The 20,940-nt window shown below is 35.8% G+C and overlaps 2 protein-coding genes across 2 annotated transcripts; one reads left to right on the top strand and one right to left on the bottom strand.

The window, feature by feature from the left end:
- The first annotated feature begins 1,036 nt into the window (after positions 1–1,036).
- Positions 1,037–1,357, top strand: LOC115973308 (receptor-like protein kinase ANXUR2). The gene has a single exon (XM_031093562.1). The coding sequence runs from the start codon at positions 1,037–1,039 to the stop codon at positions 1,355–1,357; it is 321 nt and encodes a 106-aa protein (XP_030949422.1).
- Positions 1,358–5,521: 4,164 nt separating this feature from the next.
- On the bottom strand, positions 5,522–20,558 carry LOC115973309 (serine/threonine-protein phosphatase 6 regulatory subunit 3-like; the record flags this gene model as incomplete). Its single annotated transcript, XM_031093563.1, has 18 exons — positions 5,522–7,089; positions 7,911–7,981; positions 9,189–9,218; positions 10,250–10,391; positions 11,681–11,763; positions 13,745–13,867; positions 14,031–14,196; positions 14,283–14,386; positions 14,702–14,799; positions 14,981–15,186; positions 15,282–15,376; positions 17,295–17,411; positions 17,833–17,892; positions 18,118–18,171; positions 18,362–18,436; positions 18,546–18,621; positions 18,704–18,790; positions 20,383–20,558. Coding segments are annotated over 18 exons (2,868 nt in total), but the record flags the coding sequence as incomplete, so codon positions are not given.
- Between the last annotated feature and the right edge of the window lie 382 nt (positions 20,559–20,940).

Here is a 20,940-nt window from a genome sequence, read left to right on the forward strand (position 1 = left end):
ACCGTGCTTACCTGCCCAGCACCCCTATCGCGCAAATCCAGGCTCTGAGACTTCTGACTGCTCAATCTAGACTTGGGAGCTAGATCTGATGTGATAGAATTTTGAATGGGCATTGCAAGCTTTCCTGTTCTACTACCACCATAGGATTTCCGGTCACCTTCCACCGCTGCCGCCAGAAAAGACTTATGATTTCTGAACTTTTGCATTGACGGAAACAGGGCAGAATGAGATGGTGATTTGACGCCAGGAGAGACAGGAGCAATGGCCTTGCGAAGATGAAAGCCAAAACCTCTCCACCCACTACCCAGCTTCCCTTCTGGTACAATGATGAGGCCCTTCCGACGACCATGAAGAAGCTCAGAGATCATAAGAAAGCTTCCATGTGCATTGAATCCCATTTGCAGAATCAAAACCTTATTACCATCCCTGAAGGTTCTAGCAAAGTTATCAGGACGGGAATTTGACAAGTGATCCTCAATATACGTAAGCAACCGTAAGGCACTCTCTTTTCCCATGAAAACCGATCGGAGAGAATCCTTATATCTTTCAAAAATGCGTAACAAGAAGAAAGAACCACCCTCTTCCACAGAAAATTCAAACGATTTGGATTCGAGAAAAAAGAAAATGGAACCACCCATAGTTTCAGTTCTCTAAAACAGAAGATCACAAAGAAAGAGTTTGATAACACATGCAGACTCAAATTTCACTGAATAAAGCCTGGAAAAGAATGAAGATCTTCCATGCAAAAAGAAGGCTCTAGAATGCCAGAAGTGCTGATCTTAATGATCACTTCTTAACTGAATAATTTTACTTGTGTCCATAGCAGTAAGTGCTGTATAGAGTGTAATCAAAGCATTGGTGATTGCTTGGTGTATCTGAAAGATGATTAACTAAAGTAACGTTTGAAGTGGCGAGTGTACTACACTACCTTCACACTGGGGTAAAGCATACTATCATCCACCATGACGTGAAGCTAGACAACATTCTGTTGGACAAGAAATGGGAGGCCAAGTTGTCAGATTTCATGTCCTCAAAAATGTGTCCCCCGAATTTGTCAACAGTTCGTTTTGTATACCCGGGGGAAGATACGACTTCTTTGATTCACGGTACTATGGTACAACACTTGGATGCCGAGTTCCTTGTGAGTGGGGTGCTGACTGAAAAATCTGACGTCTATTCTTTTGGTGTGGTACTTCTGCAACTACTCTGTTGCAGAAAAGCATCCTATGTGGTTGATTGGGCCAGAAAGCGCATACAAGAAGGAAACATTAATGAGATGATTGATCTGTATCTGATAGGGAAGATAGCTCCAGAGTGTTTGAAGATATACTTGGACATTGCCACTTCTTGTATTTGAACTAAGGGAGTGGATCGTCCTACAATGGGTGAAGTGGAGATAGAGCTTGAACATGCACCGCAGCTGCAAGAGAGTGCAGATGCTGAGAGCAAGGATGGTGTGGATCCTTCTGGTGAATACAACTATCCCATTGTTGAATATACAGGCCCTGCTTCTCCAACGCCTGAGCCTGAGGATTCAATTTGGGATTCAGATAGCACCACTTTGCCGACTTGTCCTTCAACACCACCATGCCAAACAACCAATGATTAATCACAAATTATTATCGAAATTGCATTCCAAGAAGCAAATGGTATGATTAATAATTATTTGACCCAAAAAAATAAAGAAGAGTTGGCATTTCTAGATTGGCAAAAACTAGGTACTGAATGCATTTCCTTGTGTATACAGCTTTCAACATGGTTGAATTCAATTGGAAAAGTTGAGTTGCAATACCAAAGTCCAACTCTTTCCAAATATGAAAACTTAATTTATTTTCTTTCTTTTTTCTTGTATATTTATTTTTAATGTCTATATGATAAAAATGTCTGCAGACATTATAAAAACTTGATTCAAGCTGTCTTTGTGGTACTACTTTCTTATCTATTATGGCTGAATATATAAAGAAGGGTAAAACTTAGTATAGAGTACACTTTAGTAAGTGTAGTACATTAAGTTCTTTCATTAAAATCAAAACATAGTTGCATTGAATTTAATTCTCCTTGGAAAATATACAACATCTAAGGAATTGTACTTAATATTTCCTAAAATCTTTTCCTAAAGCAAAGGGTTGAGAATGAAAGTAAAAGAGGTGGAAAAAAAAGAAAAAGGATTACTCCAAATAGAAGGAACCAGCAACGTTCAGATTGTATAAAAACCTGGATAGATTCAAACTAACTTTGAAAAAGTTTAACATAGGGAATTTTGGTAATCTTTCTTGAGGGGTTCAATAGGCAAGGGAGGGATTGGAAGCAACACAAAAATAAAATATTTTTGTTTCGAGTATAGATTATATACGTAATGGAGGAGAATAAAAAAAATGATGCTAACTCATCTATAAGAAGAGCTATGGAAGCTATTTTCACAACATAGGTTCAAGAATCAGTGACTGAAGTTTAAAACCAGAGTTTGATTGGTTTCTATAAACTAGTCAAGACCCTTTATCCCAAAAGAAAAGAAACAAAAAGAAAGAAAAAATGAAAAGGGAACTAGTTAAGATGAGAAATGCGAAAAGTATATTCAGATGCTTATATAATGATCAAGGAGTGAAAACTGTTGATGGATAGCAGATAAAAGATATGGTTATTGAGTTCGACCAAAGGTTGTTAGGGAGTTGTATTTAGAATCAAATCATCACTCAAGCTGGCCTAGATCAAACAATATAGTTTACTATAGTAGCTGAGAAAATGAATTTTCTACAAAAAGGTGTGATTGGTATAGAAAGCAAGGAGACTATCTTTCATTGAAAGGGGACAAGACTCCTAATGGCTATTCATCCCATTTGTTTAAAAAGCATGGTATGTGCTTCATTAAGAAGCTATTGAAGCAGTTAAAACCCTTTTTCACTACGGGCAGGCTATTTGGGAAAGTTGATGCCACCAGTATCATATTGGTTTATAAGTTTGTAGCCCCTAAGAAAATGAGTACTTCAGAGCAATTTCTTGTTTCAACATAATCTAAAATTTAATTACAAACATCTTAGCCAAATGGTTGGATAAGTGCTTGACTGATCTCATAAGCCTAACCTATACAGCTTTTATAACAGCAAGGGGCATTACTGAAAATTTACTCCTTGCTCAAGAGCTGGTGATCAATTATCACAGGATCCTTGGCCTTGCTAGATGCACCCTGATCCTAGATACAATGAAGGCATATGATTTTGTAAAACAGTAGCTTTTTTCTGAATTGTGCCACTATCATTGGCTTTCCTAAAATATTTGTAGTGTGGACGAGTGAATGCATCACTTCTCCTAGGTTCTCTTGCAATACATGGAAGTTTAGTGGGGTATTTCAAAGGGGAAAAAAGGAATAATACAAGGATATTCTTTATATTCTTATTTGTTTGTTGAATTCAAGAAAGTATTTACAAGAATGTTAATGAAAGTTGCTGTGAAAGTAAAGAGCTTTAAGTTTCATACTGGGGCGTGAAAGATTAAATCTCACTTGAAATTTGTTCGTGAAGAATGCAGTGTTCTTTGCTAGGATGTCACAAGAAACCAAAAATTTAGAGTCACTTTATCTTGCATTCAAGGAGGGTAGGTTGTTAGTAATACCTTGTATTGCCTCTAATCTCAGCTAAACTCAAAGCTTAAGATTGTAGGCTAGTTGAAAAGATTACAGTTTGGATAACATCCTAAATAGGAGAGGAAAAAGAAACTCTCTTTTACAGGGAAGCTTCAATGCTGCAATTTGTGCTTTATGAAATCTAAATGTATTGGACCAACATTTTTATCTTACCAATGAAGATCATAATGGCTACTGAATAAAGGTTTAACTACTTTCTATGAAGTGGTAAGCAAGGTTCTCCCACTCGAGCAAACATGGCTTGGAAGAACTTTGTCTATCCAATATGAAGGAAGGTTTAGACATGAAAAGAATCAAAGAATGGAAATTATGGAATAAAGCTGCTATTCTCAAGCCTGTACGAAACCTATTTTCTCAGTCTAGCTCTATATGGGTTGCTTGGACATATAGGTAATTATTAAGAGGAAAAATCTTTTGGAAGGTCAAAATTCCTTAGCCAGTTCATGGGGAGGGGGAAAATGCAACGAGTAAGAGAAATAGCTAGACCTCTAATCAAATTTTGGGTGGGGAGGAGAGATAGAATCCTTCTTTGGCATGATAACAAGCATCCAATGGTGCTGTACTTCATAAAAATGGATTCAGAGTGATAAATGCATGGTTCAAGAAGTTCTACCACTATTAAAATTTCAATTTTCATTTGAGACGGGCAAAGATAAAGGATACCTGCTACATTGGATGATCTGGTGGACTTCCAATATAATCTTACCAAGTTAAATATGATCAGGAAGATAAGGCGTATGAGATTCCATCCAAATCAGGGAGGTTTCTTTGCCACTTATCACAGAATGAAATAAAGAGTAAGGCTTTGAGCCTGTGACAATTAAATGGTGAAAGCTCATATGGTTTTCAACAGTCATTACTAAGCACTCATTTATTTATTTATTGGTTGGCACTGAAGGATAGGCTCTCAACTCTAGCAAAATGGAGTTACACTGGAGATTTTCTATTCGTTTAATTGTCTAATTGAGAGTCAAAAATATGTATTCTTTGAGTATTCTCTTACTTTAAGAATATGGCATCATGTGTTATATGCATGTCTATTTGATAGGATTTTTTTCCACAATGGAAGACTCTTGACAGAGGAAGAAGCCTCTCAAATTGATATGGGATGATATTTGGTATAGAAAGGGAGTTTGTAGAAATATCAAGAACTGAATCCTAAAGATCCCATTTTCTGTTTTACATGGAGGCTTGGATCCTGAAAGCCGATTTAGATACTGCAGTTGATTTACGAGATTTTATCGATAAGGGTTGTGCACCAATGATCCAGCAGCTTGTAATATTGTTATTTTGGCAAGTTGTATTGTCCTGTATTTCAGCTTGTATTTGTTACTTTGTGCAACTTTCATTTTGGTGGTAGTTAACGGATCAATCAATCGGTGAAGGGCAAGGGTACCTATATTTCGTGAGTGAATTGAGTCTTGATCACGTGTGAATATAATGCAAGATAATGATCAATCCGCAAGAGGGCAAGGGTAAAATATTTGTCTCATGTGTTAACAGGACTTGTTCACTTTTGGATATAATGCAAGTTGATGACATAAGTCTTCCACAACAGGACCTCACGAGATTGGATGTTGGTTGCTAAACCATTAATTAATTCCCCAAAGAATATATGTTTTTCCCGAATAAAACCCAGGAACCAAAATAAACAAATAAATAAAAGGAAGAGATATCAGCCAATTTCAGTGAAATCCTGAGCTCTTGGGAAGTCAAAAAATTAAGAAAAATCTGTCACGGGAAGAACAAGTCATTATTATGTGCCACATTTCGTGAACCATGCTCATAGGCCACAAACCTAGGCAGGAGGGTCTTAAATAATTTGCTAATTACGCAAAACATCTTTATATTACAACTTCGAGGAAACCAAAAACTATAGCGGACCCTTAACTGGACTGAAATCCAGAATTTTATTAGGAAGCCATTGTTTCGTACAGTTCGATAATCAAGACATTCATGTGGAATTAATTTCTAATAATAAACACTTGATATTCTTGGAGGAAGGACAATCGTACAATATAGACAGATTCTTGTGGCAACACGTGACAATTCAGTCTCTGTATCACCTAACAAAGGTACTTGATTTATGAAACATTGAATTTTTTGGTAGAAAAGTTTGAAAATCAGAACCTGCTCTTTCTGTTTTTCCTAAATCAGAGAGCAACTTTCATGGATGGGGGTAAAGAATCATCAGCGCTATATAACAAACACTGCCCCCATTGATGATGTACAGAAGGCTCTTAAAGTAACAGTCGCCTATCCAACCTCCAGAATCCATCTTCCGACCTGCTCAATGTTGCAATGTATGAGTTAGCCCAATAAAACTGGTTCTTGCAAATTTACATTAGTTGCCGGCTTCCTTAACATCCTTCTTCTCTTCTTCTCCCTCAGGAGTGCCTTCCTTTTCTTCAGCCACCACCACATCATCAGAATCAGTTGGGCCTAAACTTGATTTCTCGTTATCATCCTTTTTGTCTTCTTCTGCCTTAGGAGTGCCTTCTATTCCTTCAGCCACAACCACATCATCAGAATTGGTTGGGCCTAAACTTGATTTCTCATCAACATCCTTTTTTTCTTCTTCTGCTGTAGAAGTGCCTTCCATTGCTTGAGCTGCAACCGCATCATCAGAATCAGTGGGGCCTAAACCCGATTTCTCATCAACATCCTTTTTTTCTTCTTCTGCCTTAGAAGTGACTTCCATTCCTTCGGCTGCAACCACATCATCCGATTCAGTGGGGCCTAAACCCGATTTCTCATCAACATCCTTTTTTTCTTCTTCTTCCTTCGAAGTGACTTCCATTCCTTCGGCTGCAACCACATCATCCGAATCAGTGGGGCCTAAACCCGATTTCTCATCAACTTCCTTTTTTTCTTCTTCTGCCATAGATTTGCCTTCTGCTCCTTCAGCCACCGCCACATCATCAGAATTGGTTGGGTCTAAACTTGAATTCTCATTAGCTGATTCCGACTGCTCAGAAGGAGCAGGACTTGGGTTTGCATCTGCTGATTCAGGCAAATGTCCTGCAGCGGTTTCATCATTCTTTTCCAATCCATCAGTGGAAGATGAAGCTTCAGCTGCATCTGCCTCGCTAAGTTCTAATCCAACTTGAATCTCACCATTGGGTAGAACATCAGTTGGGTCACTGGAATCCGTAGTCTCCCTCCATTCAACCCATTCAGGAGGTTTATCAGTTTCAGTGTGTCCCGTTTCTCTTGAGTTATCAAGATGTGTAGTGTCTTCTGACTTTGTCCCTGCTTCTGGAGAAGATGTTGCAGTGTCTACCAAGTCGTCATCTTCACCAACAATAACATTATCATCACTGCCACCATTAATTACACACGTCTCCTCAGTGTTGGGTGATGGGGATGCGTGTGAGCCAGTTGAGCGTTCATTGGCAACTCTGTCATCCTCAAAAGCAAACCAGTTGGAATTTGTAAAGAGTGAGCCACTGCACACACCCCAAGAAATGCAACAAATCATTTAGCAGTTTCTATAAATAGAATACGGACAGAGGGTTTGAACCAAGACAGCATTGTTTAGATGAATAAAATATAAATAATGAAAGCATAGTAAAAACACTACTCAATTCCCAACATATCATTTAGCAGGTTATACTACAGGCCCCACCAAAGAGAATTAACCTGCTAAATCTTCAATGTGCATATAAGCCAAAATCACAAGTTAGCCAGTACTAAGGTTCAAAATATTCCAGAAAATTCTAAAATAGCTCCCCTGCCAATTGAGGTACAAGCTGAAATTCACACTGCACCCCTACCATCCTGATCAACAGTTTAACACATTAGTTTTCGAAAGGCCAACCATTCTTCTCTGTACTTGGACTGTTAAGACCATTATCAAATTCAACAAAAGGCACATGCAAACATTAGGCACATGCTCTTTCTTAAGGTACTACGTAGTAAGGCCACTTTTTAATAGTATATGAGATTTATTAATTAAAAATAATCATTCACTCAGCAACCAATTAAGATTGACCATTGATTTGTAATACTCACTTCGCTGTTATGGTCTATTTCACTTCACGCAAGTCAATTCTTTTTTCTTATGCTTAACTGCACCTTGAGCTTCTAACAATACTAACCTACATGCATAAATTGTCACCTATCACCCACTGCCCCCATCTCTCAAGATACATATACACGCAATATAAAAAAAAAAAAATCCAACAAAACAGAAAGCAAAGATGAAAGACAACTTCCAGCTTCGCAGCCGACAAAACAAACTGAGTTCTAATAAAGAATTGAAGTGTACCTTTCCTGGTCATCTCCCAGTCGTAGAGAAGATAAGACAACTTCAGCAGATTCATCATCAAAGTAAACATCCTGCCAAGAATATCCAGGTAAGAAACTTCTATTATTCACAAAACTTCTGTTTCCCACAAAAACAGCCTGCTACCAAGAAATAGAACAGTAGCTACATATGATATGCAGCGTGAGTGAGATCTTAATCAGTCAAAACCATGCACCAAGTTTCTTGTATTTTCTTTCTCAAAACTAAAAATCAATATTAAAAATCACTTCGGAAATGAAAAAAAAGGGGTAAAACATTTGACTGCTCTGATAACTCAGTTAAAGAAACACCACTTACGGGGATGAGATGCTAACATTAATACATATTGAAACTGCAACCTAAGTAATCTAACTCAAGCTTTAACATAATTCTTTAACCTATCTAAGTTCTTGTCCATGTGACTTGAGAAACATGACTCATGTATGGCTCACCATGACACAAATGCAGATAATATGACCCAATTTACTTTCTTGCCCTCCAATAACAGCAAGTAACAACCTGTGTACTTGGGCTGTTTTATTTTATTAATAGAAGTTTTAATATTACTTATCAAAAAATAACAGCAATTAACAACCTGCCACCTAGGATTTGAGGTGGAAATGTTGTGAACGTTGCATTTCCCATTTAATTTTTGCACAACACATTCAAGCCAACATTGTTGCGTTCATCCCAAAAGACCAATTCAGTTAAGATCAAATTGTACGATTTCCAACTTAAATAAAGAACATATAAATTGAGTATACTCCTATTCATTTAATCCCTCCCCCTCCCACAGCCCCCCCCCCCCCCCAAAAAAAAAAACTGTATATAGCTCCCCAGGAGAAGGGTTAAGCAAATAACTTATAATGAATAATGTCCTAGTCAATCCCCAAAGAGGAAGTATGAACTACTTAAATTCAGTTAATCAGACAAAAATGAAAGACAGTGGCCTCTTCTGGAAGTACTTGGCAATTCATAGAAACTAAAAACATATTCTTCCTATATTAAATTTAAGTTAAAGCTAAAATGTGTCTCTTAATGTACAGTTCCGATGACTACATCAACCTTCCTGACTGAAAATGTGAGTAGCAAAAGATATTCATAGGCTGCCAAAAGATGATCCCTTGTACAGACCTAAGATCATTTCCAAATGAGGCACTAGGCTAATGATAAAACATAGCACTCAACATACAAAACCAACATGTTATATACTTATATTTTTCTAACTAAAAACAGTTCAGTTTCTAATATATCTCATACCTCGTCATCTCGTTCGAGTGAGCCATGAGCCTGAAAAGTATGAACAAGAAGTCAAATAAGTAAATGAACAATTATCAACCAAATGAACTGTAACTGGACATAGCAATGTACACATGATAATAGTATGACAGTAGGACTGAATTAAAATACACTAAGGTTGCGTTTGGAAACTTGAATTTGGATTTTAAATCAATAGATTTGAAATGCCTTGATTTTAGATGTTATTTCAAATCCAACGATTTTAAAGTCTAAAATCCCTGGTAGATATGGTCCAATCCAAATCCTTGATATTTTAAAGCTATCCAAACAAGGTATTTGGATTTTAATCACTCAAATCCAAATCCACAAATCCTGCTATCCAAACACACCATAAGTTAAAGTGAGTACTTGAAATTGCATTTAGTGTGGACACTGGCCTTCCAATGATTGTTTAAGAAATAAAAGTAAACAGAAAGTTTGATTACGCTTTGTTGGGTTAAATTCTTATTACCAAGAGTAACATACAAAATTATTAAAATCTTAAGTTGTTGTTCAATAAAAGCTCAGGGGAAGAAAACACAACACACTGTGATATTAGGTAAACAGGTAAAGACTGACCAAGCCACTGATGCTTAGCTGGTCTTTTGGGATGATAGCCACATTTTTTATTTTTTTTATTTTAGTTTATGCTTACTACTTGTTTATCTCTAGATTTTTTGTAGAGACCATGGTTCACATGATTTTGCAGAATCATTCGTCACTCTATATACATAAACTTTAATTTCACAAATCTCTACTGAATCTTTTCCTCAGGATCCTAGCCCAAAAGCTAATATATAGCCATAAAATTGGTCTTGAGGTATGCCCATCTTATTAGACTTATACCTCATACATCCCGTTTTGTTGCTAACTTGTTTTATTCCTTGCCGCTATGGTAAAATCCTTTCTTTTAAATGATAATGAGATTATAAGAAATTGCTGTACCTCTCATACTTCCACTTAACATATATGTTTCTTATCTAAAAAGAAAACCAAGAAAAAAAAAACTACATGAGCTATTATGTGAAAGTTTTAAAAGGAACCTCATCAATATCATCATTACTGTAAATTCCATATCGAAAAGCCTGGCTTAAGTTATTTGCAAGAGCTGCAACATCATAGTCTCTATCTTGGTAATCGTCGTCATCGCTATCCCTATTCCGATCTTGCAGTGCTGTTGGCCGCCTATTAAAAATGATTAAATCATGATAAATATAAAAGTAAATGTGGAAAGAGAAAATTTAAAAAATAAATAATTAAAAAAAAAAAAAGGCTAATTATTCTATAAGATATGACCAGCTCACTTCCAATTTCATTCACCTCATAAGTCTCAGAGATTACAGTAAAGCATGAAATATTTACAGTTCAGTAGGTTATTTAAGGCTCTAACCCATGCCTGATATACCTCTCAAATATTGATAGCCATTCATGAGAGAAAAGCAATATTGCCTCACAAAAAGCTCTAACTGTGAGCAAAGCAAAAAGTAAATCTAATAACTAGAAAACCAACTGAAGAAGTGGCAACACACCAAAAACAAAACAAAAAATTGGCTTTTGCAAGCATCAGTGGCTGCTCTGACATACCATTGAAGTTCCAATGGCAAAGCGACAAACCAAATCATCTTAAACATTATCATTAGCATATTTTGCATTATATATTGTAGAGTACATGAAAACAATAAAAATAATAGATACACAAGTACAAATGACATTTATTACAAACTACAGACATAATCAATCAATAACTTATTTTATGGTCATTAATGCAGTAATATTTCACAAAAACTAATTTCAATTCATGAAAATATATTACCACACTCAAAATTTAGAAAATTATTTTATTTTCAAGTTACAATGCATAAAGTAAATAATTCACACTTCACATTTAAAAGACTCACGAGAAAGTGACAACGCATCCTTACGGATAACATGATTTGAGAGCTTTTTTGATACACCCAAGTGATTTAAAATTATTTTACAAATGATTCCATACCATTGTTTGATACGATATATGATACAATTGATTATAACAATTATGCTCCATACATATGTAGCTAAATGATACTACAATACGCAGACACACAAACACACAATAGATACTTTTTCTTTTTTAGATTAGTAAGTTACAATAGCATCTATTGGGTCTTTGTACCCAAGACCCTCCACCCTGCTCTTATTTGAAGATTTATTGCCATTTAAGCAAGAGCTCATTGGCACATGCATAGTGTGGTTTTCAACAAGCTGTTCCACTAGTTGCAATACGACTGGTTGTATTCTCATATAGTTCAAGTTATTCCATGCATGGTCCAGTGCAGAGTGATTCATCAGAATATCAGCCTTGCCTGTCTGGGCCATGCATGGAATAATTATAACTATATGAAAGTACTTTAATTTCATTTACTTAAGCTTGAATCAGAATATTGGGAGCTGCAGATGTGAGAAGAGTTGCAACATTTGAAATGAAGAAAACATACCCACATGCCCACTGAAAGACATTTTCCACTGCATTCCGCTTGGATAGAACATTTGTGTGCCAATCAGTCCACTCGCTATTTTCCTGTCAAAAGTAAATTCACTTTAAAGCATGACTTTTGTGGATAAAGGTGTCCATGATGGTCACATGTCAGGCTTTGGTGTGGGTTGTGTGGAGGGAAGATCATTGGCGGTGTCTCATCTTCTCTTTGCGGACGACACTTAGATTTTTTGTGGTGCTGATCTGGATCAGGTTCTATTTCTCCACATGATCCTCATTTGGTTTGAGGCGGTCTCTGGTCTAAAGATAAATTTCGGTAAATCAGAGTTGGTTCCTGTTGGTATGGTGCATAATTTGGACTTATTGTTGAATGTCCTTGGCTGTAAGCAAGGTACACTTCCAATGAAGTATTTGGGTCTTCCTTTGGGAGCTAAATTCAAGGATAAGGCAATATGGAACCCAACTCTGGAGAAGATAGAACGGAGATTAACAAGATGAAAACGTTTCTACTTATCCAAGGGAGGTAGAGTCACTTTAATTAAAAGCACTCTATCTAATTTACCCACTTATTTTCTATCTCTATTTCCTATTCCTACAGTTGTGGCTAACCAAATTGAGAAACTTCAAAGAAATTTCTTGTGAGGTGGCATTGGAGATGAACCAAAATTCCATTTGGTTAAATGGGCTACTGTTTGCAGTCCCATTGCTTCAAGGGCTTGGGGATAAGGAAGGTAAGACTTTTTAATGAAGCTTTGCTTGGGAAGTGGCTATGGAGATTTGGGATGGAGAGGGCTACCCTTTGGAGGCAAGTGATAGAGGTCAAATATGGCTGTGAATGGGGTGGCTGGTGTACTAGGCCTATTAATGGTCCATATGGTGTTGTCTTGTGGAAATATATTAGTCGGGGATAGCCTTCTTTTTCTCACCACATTCTATATGATATTGGGGATGGGTCTAGGGTGAAATTTTGGCAAGACCATTGGTGTGGTGAGACTTCTCTTGTAGTTAGCTATCCTGAATTGTTTAGAGTTTGCCGAGACAAGGAGGTTAGTGTGGCTGAGCTTATGAAGCTTGATAATGGAGTCCTTTTTTGGGATGTAAGTTTCTTTAGGGGTGTGCATGCTCGCGGATTAGAGGCACTAGCCAATTTCATGGATACCATTTATGGTGCTTCAGTGAAAGGGTTTGGTGAGGATAAGATGTGCTAGAAACTTGATAGAGAGAAGGGCTTTCTGGTTAAAGATTATTATAGTCTCTTAGTGGGCTATTGTTTTCCTTGGAAAAGTATTTGGAAACAGAAGATTCCTTCTCGAGTAGTTTTCTTCGTTTGGACTGCTGCTTTGGGGAAGTGCTTAACGATTGACAATTTACGAAAAATGAAGGTTTGGATATTGGATTGGTGCTAAATGTGCAAGTGTAATGGTGAATCGGTTGATCATCTTTTTCTTCATTGTCCGGTTGCAATGGATATGTGGGCTATGATGTTCGGATTGTTTGGAGTGAGCTGGGTTATGCTGCAATCTGTAGTGGGGCTTTTAGCATGTTGGCAAGACAGATTTGGTTGTCATCGAAATGGGTATATATGGTTGATTGTTCCCCATTGCTTATCGTGGTGTCTTTGGAGAGAGAGAAATAGTAAGTGCTTTGAAGATAAGGAGAGATCAATATCAGACTTGAAGCTATTTTTCTTTAGAACTTTAATGGATTGGTTGGCTGCATTGCAGAACCAATCATTTTTATTTTTTTTTGATAAGTAATAAAGAAGTATATTACAAAAACTACCTCATGAAAACAGAGGCAGAACAGATAGTACAGAGAGAGAAACCAATCATTTTTATCTTTTCTTGATTTCCTAGATTCTTGTAATCTTTGTTCTTGATTGTTTGACCCTTGTACACTCCCTGTGTACTAGGGTGCTCCCCCTTTTTTGATATCAATAAACTTATTACTTATCAAAAAACAAAATGTTAGATAGACAACAAAAGCATTTACACTGAATCATAGCCCCACAAATATTGGTAGGATAAATATGTCAACAACAACTACTGGAGATGAAGGACTACACCTGCAAATATGCCTGAATCTTAGCGCTGTTATTCCCCAGTTGAATAAGTTTGTTAGATATACGTGTCAAGTGGCCAATATTCCCTATTCTGGGTGGCAATCTACCCTCAGAAGGGACAGTTGGCTGCAGAAAAGAATCAAACAAAGATAGTGTCAAATACTTTTTACACATCTGGAACAAGATCTCCAGAATATTTAGATTTAAAAGAAGTAAAAGAAAAAACAAAAATCCTAAGGCCTGTACTGCCATGAAGACATTAATCATTTATAGATGACTGCACCACTACCTTGTTCAAATCAGCTGCCAATTTGTAATTATTTTCAGCTTCAAGAATTCTCCCAACAAGATTACATTCATGAAGAAGATGTTCAATAAGAGGAACATTCTTACTCTCCAAACATGACACTAGAATGCTCTCTATATGATGATGCAGAAAGTTATTGTATGGGTACCTTCACAAGCAAGGAAATAAATAAGAGTTGAGTCCTGCCACCCTTCATAAATAAAAATTTAAAATTTTAAAAAGAAATTAACTTACTCAAAGAACAAGTCTAAAATTCTTTGTACAGCTCCAAGGCGAATTAATTCCTTCTCAGCAGCTTCACTACCAACTGTCACTAAGACTGAGATGAACTCTACAATCTGAAAAAAAAAAAAAAAAAAAAAAAAAAAAAAAAAAAAAAAAAAAAAAAATTTCTATGCTCAGTGATTACCAGCTAAAATGCAAAAATCCCAAATCAGAATCTGTTAATATAATCAATACCATATTTGTACAGGTAATCTGTTAATATAATCAATACCATATGTGTACAGGTAATCTGTTAATAACAAAATTCAAAAAAATTAAGACAATCAAACATAAAAAACGGCCCATGATTATATAGGAAAGAAAACATACGAAATAGTCAGTACTCCTAACACACCAAAAAAGATGTTAAATACTCATATGAACAATACCTTTAAACGATGTTTTCCAAGAGGTGGCTGTAACTTTCCATAAGTAGTTAACAACTCATTCTCCGCAGATGAGACCTCCAAAAGCTTGAGTAAATCACCTGCAGGATAAATCTGATCAATACTTGATTGCTGATGGGTATTTTAACAAAATAAAATGCTCATAAGATTTCCAGGAGATTAATTCCCAAAGAGAAGGAATAAGGGAAGTAGGGGAAGTTAGTGTTAAATAATTAAAAAAGAAAAAGAAAAAAGACACCAACATATAAGAGGTACCCTTACCTAAGCTTTCCAGCATGCCTTCAACTGTCTCAGGATTAGCAGTTACAGGAGGTCCTTGAGTTATCTGGCGGTTGTATGTATGATGATATATTCCCAAGGTTAGCCTTTTAGGGTCTAACAAAGATATGCATACAGACAAAGAGTTAACCAGAACGGACTTTGGTCGTGCATCTTCTAAAGCATGACGAAATAATCTTCCTATAAAACTGCAACCAGAAAGACAAATTTAAATAAATAATGGAAAAGCCAGAGTAGAATTATACATATTTCCATGCAACATGAGAACAAAAGCAAACCCTACCTTGGGCTGGAGATTTTAGCAGCCAGCCCAGGTGGAGCAAATCGTGTAATAGCACAAAGTGTTTCTGCTGCATTAGCATGAACTTCAGGAGAGTCCTGTAAAAACCATGTCCCACAAACATTTCTTTAACATCAGTACAAAGTTCTTACAAAAATAAATCATACTCATCAAACAGATTATCCTATAAATGAGACAAGCAATACAGGAAAAAAGGCACAGTATATGCTGGCATGATACCAAATAACTATCTGACAAGAAGATTATCCTGCCTCAGTTCTTCATATTTGTGGGCAAAGATTGCAGTAACAGACCTTAAGAAACCAGATTTTGGTTCCTAAAAGGAAGTTTCATCAGCACTTTAGTGCAATGAAGGATCAGCAGGTAGTAGCAAACAAAATTTACAAAAAGAGGCATACCAAATTCAAGTGTCCATACATGAGCACATGGGTTTATAAACGTGTAACATCAAATTTCCATCAATTCATTCAAAACTCTTTTATCCTAGATAGACACACTCATGACATATTCATATCCTATATTGAATTTTCAGTACAGCATCTACATTCAATCAAAGAATATTTAAAATCCAAGTGATGTTGCAGTCACAGCATCACTGAATAGAAAATCTTGTCTTTGCAAATCAAACCTAAGAAATAGTATATAAAAGTTATAGATATTTCAAGTACTCAGAAATATCTAAACAATATATCTAACTATCATGATATTTCAATTACATCATTTATTATTATTTATTTTATAACTCCTTTGCAATAGCATGATGCAGCAACAAATGATCTCAAGTCTCCCCAGCCCCTTTGCACATACAACACCAACTCACCAAAATTGTGCTTACGTACATGTGGCTAACCTTACTAATTTGTTGAGGACCCATAGCCAACCCCAAAATTTGGGCTTGGCTTCTCTCTCTCTCTCTCTCTCCCCCCCCCCTCTCTCTCCTCTTCACATTCAAAGCACTAATTACAGTTTCCAAGACCATCTTTCTTGCAATCATGTTAGCTAAAGTCTAGAACTCTATTCCTTAATCATTTAAATCCCTTAATTCCCCAGACTGTAGCCACCAAATGTTCTATTAAATCATACTCAAAAACCCTTCTAATGAGCTACATTTTTCAAATTTTCAGCATTTTGATTTCTTAAAGAAACAACCCCTCTTGCTTTTGTTCCATATATTTTCTAACCTGTAATCAATCTACAAACCATGTGCACATTCTTCTAATTCCAAGCACTTAAACTAAAACATCTCAGATTGCTGAGCCTGATAATATAGACTTGTCAGCAAGTGGGGCATCAAAGTGGTTGGATCTATGTTAGATTTGCCAAGGTGATCACTGGGATGTGGCTGGCTTGTTGGTACGTCTTCCTCACCCATGGGCTAACAGGCGAACCCCATCCATCATGGGTAGGTAGCCATCACAAACCATAGCCCACCATATAAACACTCATAAGTTTATAGGCAGGTTATCTAACCCATCCAATTTCACTAAGTTTCCTACTTAAAAGACTATCAAATAATAAATAAACCTTGTTGCACCAAATCTCTTAAATAAGAAAAGAATGCTAAAGGGTATGGCATATGGGGATGATATGAAAGGAAAGGCTAAGACTGAGATGGATATGAGTGCTGGCAATGAGTGCTGGAAAATGGTTATAATCCTGAGGAACTTTGAGCTGTGATTGCAGATAGGTCTTTAAATTCAGGAAGGATAAAGGCTACTTTGTTTTTCAAAATGTCTAAGCTAGATATCAGAGTGCAAAGAAATAAAATGAGAACAAGAAATGGAACACAGAGTAACATGTATAAAGTAGTGCCAAGAGACTTGTAGCTCCACTGGTTGGCACCTCCTGATGTTTCCAATTGAGACATCTAGGGTTCAAACCCCCCCTCCCCCATTGTAACTATTGAATTACAAAAATAAAAAATAAAAAGAGATCAACCAAGCACTGAGACAGAACCATTCACATCTGTAGGTTCTTGGTATGCATATTACTTACTGAAGAACTAAACTTGTCCACTATCATCTCTAGCACATCTGTGTCTTCAATCCACTGCATTGCTTCCATATAGTTTGTATACATATGTTCATCAGCACCAATCAGACGTATTAAAACCTGTTGAGCAGGGAAATAGGTCTCAGAAACTACACTGCCAAATTGAGCAGAGTCAATCAAAAGTACACTAAAACTTTAACAGCTTCTTTTAATAGCTGATGGGGTCAAAAGTTCAAAATGCCAATCATTGTTTTAACTTTAAAAGATAAGAGGAGGTGAATTCAGTAATTCAGTTGCAAACTAAAAAAAATAAACTATGATAATGATGATGATGATGATAATTATGAAACATGTGCAAATATTAATTCTTATAATACAAACAATAAAAATCAAATATATAAACCACAAATAGTCAATAACGCCACAAGAATACACATGTACAGAGACTGCAGATAACATATATTTGCAACTGAAGATGAATAAACACTTATGCAAGGAGTTTAATATCAAAAGCAACAAATGGACGGTATCAACAACCAACCTCCATGATAGATGTAATTCCAATCAGCTCAACTAGCTTCTTGACAATATCCTGATTAGCCTGGATGAATGCACAAAAAGAACAATTCAACCCTTATCTTTTCTTTTCTTTTTTTGGATAGGTAAATAAAGGTGAATACCCAATACATAGGATGTGTACTTAAATAACACAAAAGAGTACAAAAGAAGAATATGAAAGAATAGAGAAAGAAAAGCTAGCTAATATACAAAAAATCCATGAAATCTAAGGATAATTACATCAAAGAAGAAGAAACATTACACTTACTTGAATATAACGCATAAAAGGAACTGTCTTACGCAACAACAGGCATATGACAACCTAGCATTAGGAAATTAGGGCACAAATGACCCAGGTAATATGTTATTGATAATTCCTTTGAAACAAAAAAGAAACTAAAGATATAACAGGGCTAAAATAGAATGCATCGTAGTAAAAGTTATATCTACAAAAAGACCATCCTACTGAAGTAGAAGATAAACTAGATTCTAAAAGTTCAACAAAGAACAACCTTGCTAAAATACCCAGCCAATAGTGTGCTATGGGGCTGTTCTGGCTCCAAAAAGGAAAACAACAAGTTCATCAACTGCCAACAACCAATGATCAAAAGAAATCAGTAACAGAAATAAGTTTTCAAAGAATAATAGAAGTATAGTTTCAAAGAAAAAGGGGCTTATATGATTAATGTTTCTCACCTCCTCATCCTCCACCAGTGTTTTGAGTATAATATCAACTTCACAAGTAAAAATCTCACAGGCAATAAAAGGAAACCTGTGAAAACAATAATTTGACAAAATCAATCACAGGATTCATCCAGGTAAAGAAGAGCATCTGGGAAACAAAAGCACCCTACTTGAAAGTTCGCCTCTTTTCAGCATCCTCAAGAGCTTCTTCCACGATAAATCGTATGAGCTGTTCAACTTGAGCTCTTTCTCGCAAACTGTGGAAAACACAGTACAAGAATATCAAATAAAGCCAAAAAAAAGGATGAAAACAAAATTCAGTTGATAAAGTAATTTAACATCTGACCATCATTAACACTATTCTACTAAAAAATTGAGTAAAATTTTTCTTTATTTATTTTTTATTGGTAAGTTACATATGTAATAGCTTGATCTTGAACCCACAACCTCACCATCCATCTTTCTCTTACAAGGGAAATATGTGCCACTAGAGCAAGTGCTCATTGAACTGTGAAAATTAACCGACAGTGTCATTACATAAGTTGTTGTTGGATGGCTGTGCCATTACATAAGCTTTGTTGTCATTAACATGCCATAATTGTCAGTTTAGAAGGCATTCGGAAAAAAATAAGCTATTTGTTAAAAAAAATCTAATCATGTAATGGCACAGCCATCCAATAACCTTAACTGACATTTTTTTTTTTTTTTTGATAATTCAATAGTTACAATGGGGGAGAGGAGATTTTAACCATAGACGGCTCTACTAAAAACACTAGGAGATGTCAGTTAAGTTACAAGGCTCTTTGCCTTAATTGAAAATTTTGACCATGGCAACATTGTTACAAAAGGTATAATCATGTCCCTCACACAAAGGAAATTATTATCACAATTAATTTAACAAATAATTGGATCCTTAATTGGTTTAAAATCAGAATATTTTATTCAAACACATACTTAGAAAACCATAATCTTCATCCACTTGACAAGATATGAATTCAAACCATGAGAGTCTACAATTTCAACTACTTTTACCATATGAATTCAAACCATCTCCTTCTTCACTGTCATGTAGCGCATTCTTTATGGGTTAGGCTTTCGGTATTCAGTGGGTCCAGCCAGGCTCTATGGCGGAAGTATTATTTTGTTGGAGTCATTGGCTTGGTAAACATAATTCAGATATTTGGAATTTGATTCCAAGTTGTTTGATGTGGACTATTTGGATGGAACGGAATCATCGTTACTTTGAAGATTCTGAGAAGTCTTTGGTTGAGTTAAAAGGCTTGTGTCAACGTAGCCTTTTTAATTGGTCTCAGTTCTGGGAATTTACAGATTGTTCTTCTCTTTTACAGTTTTTCTCTTCTCTTAGTTTATTTTCCTGATTGTTTTTCTTTTTGTTTTCTGTTTTGTGCTTTGCTGTTGTTCATCCTCATGAACACATTGTATGTTTCTTTTTTATGATTTCATCAATAATAGTACTCATATTACCTATCAAAAAAAATTTTTGATCACTTAAAAAACAAACAGCTCCCAAAATGCATAAATAAATGGCATTACTTGTATGAATGTATTTTATAGTCACTTATCAAAAAAAAAAATTGTTTTGAATATTGTCACTTTTTTTATAATCTTTTTATTAAAACAGGTGGCAAAAGGGCAATTTATTACACTATAAAATTTTAACCCTTCATTATTTATAGTCAAATTATCAAAGCATAATGTCACATCATACAAAATCCTGTTAAAAGCCTTTCACCAGAAAACATAGTACGGACATCAATCACTCATTGACAGACAGTACATCTTGACACTAAAAGATATGGGAAAAATGTGAAAATGAAGAGAGCATTACAAATTGATAAGGCGGCCATTAAGAGCTTTGCATTCTTGAATAATTTCGTCCTCATCAAGAAGTTCCTCCAATGTAAAATTTTCCTTATCCAATATAGTCTCCACCTGCAATGAGCATATATCGAAAACAAAGACAATGGAAGAATAAGAATCACATTTGGAATAAACATTCACAAAGAATATATGTTACCATCCAAATTACCAACAACCAAGTAAGGTAAGAAAGGACGGGTGAAATTCCTCAACAGAAAACTAGCAACAAGCAAAGGTTATTTCAGCAAATCAATCCAGCCCTCTTACAAGAGGCATGGCAAATGATAACCTTATTAGTCCACTCCTAGGTTCGGACAAAAGTTGAGATCACAAAATTGCCAACCCTACTAGTGTGCTCTCAGGTTTACTCATAAAATGAAACTCCATTCTCCTAAGCTTTATTATAAGCAGTTAATTTCTGCTTATAATGCATTAAATAAGCACAAAAAAGGTGCAACCTTAGTACACAGGAAGTATACAATAGAAACACCAAAAAAAACTATCCTCTAAAATTTGATGAGTCTAT

Source organism: Quercus lobata, unplaced genomic scaffold (assembly GCF_001633185.2).
Source record: "Quercus lobata isolate SW786 unplaced genomic scaffold, ValleyOak3.0 Primary Assembly Scq3eQI_1903, whole genome shotgun sequence".
Taxonomy (NCBI): Eukaryota; Viridiplantae; Streptophyta; class Magnoliopsida; order Fagales; family Fagaceae; genus Quercus; species Quercus lobata.

Excerpts from the sequence above, each read along its gene's own strand:
- LOC115973308 (XM_031093562.1), top strand. The coding sequence starts at position 1,037 with ATGTGTCCCCCGAATTTGTCAACAGTTCGTTTTGTATACCCGGGGGAA.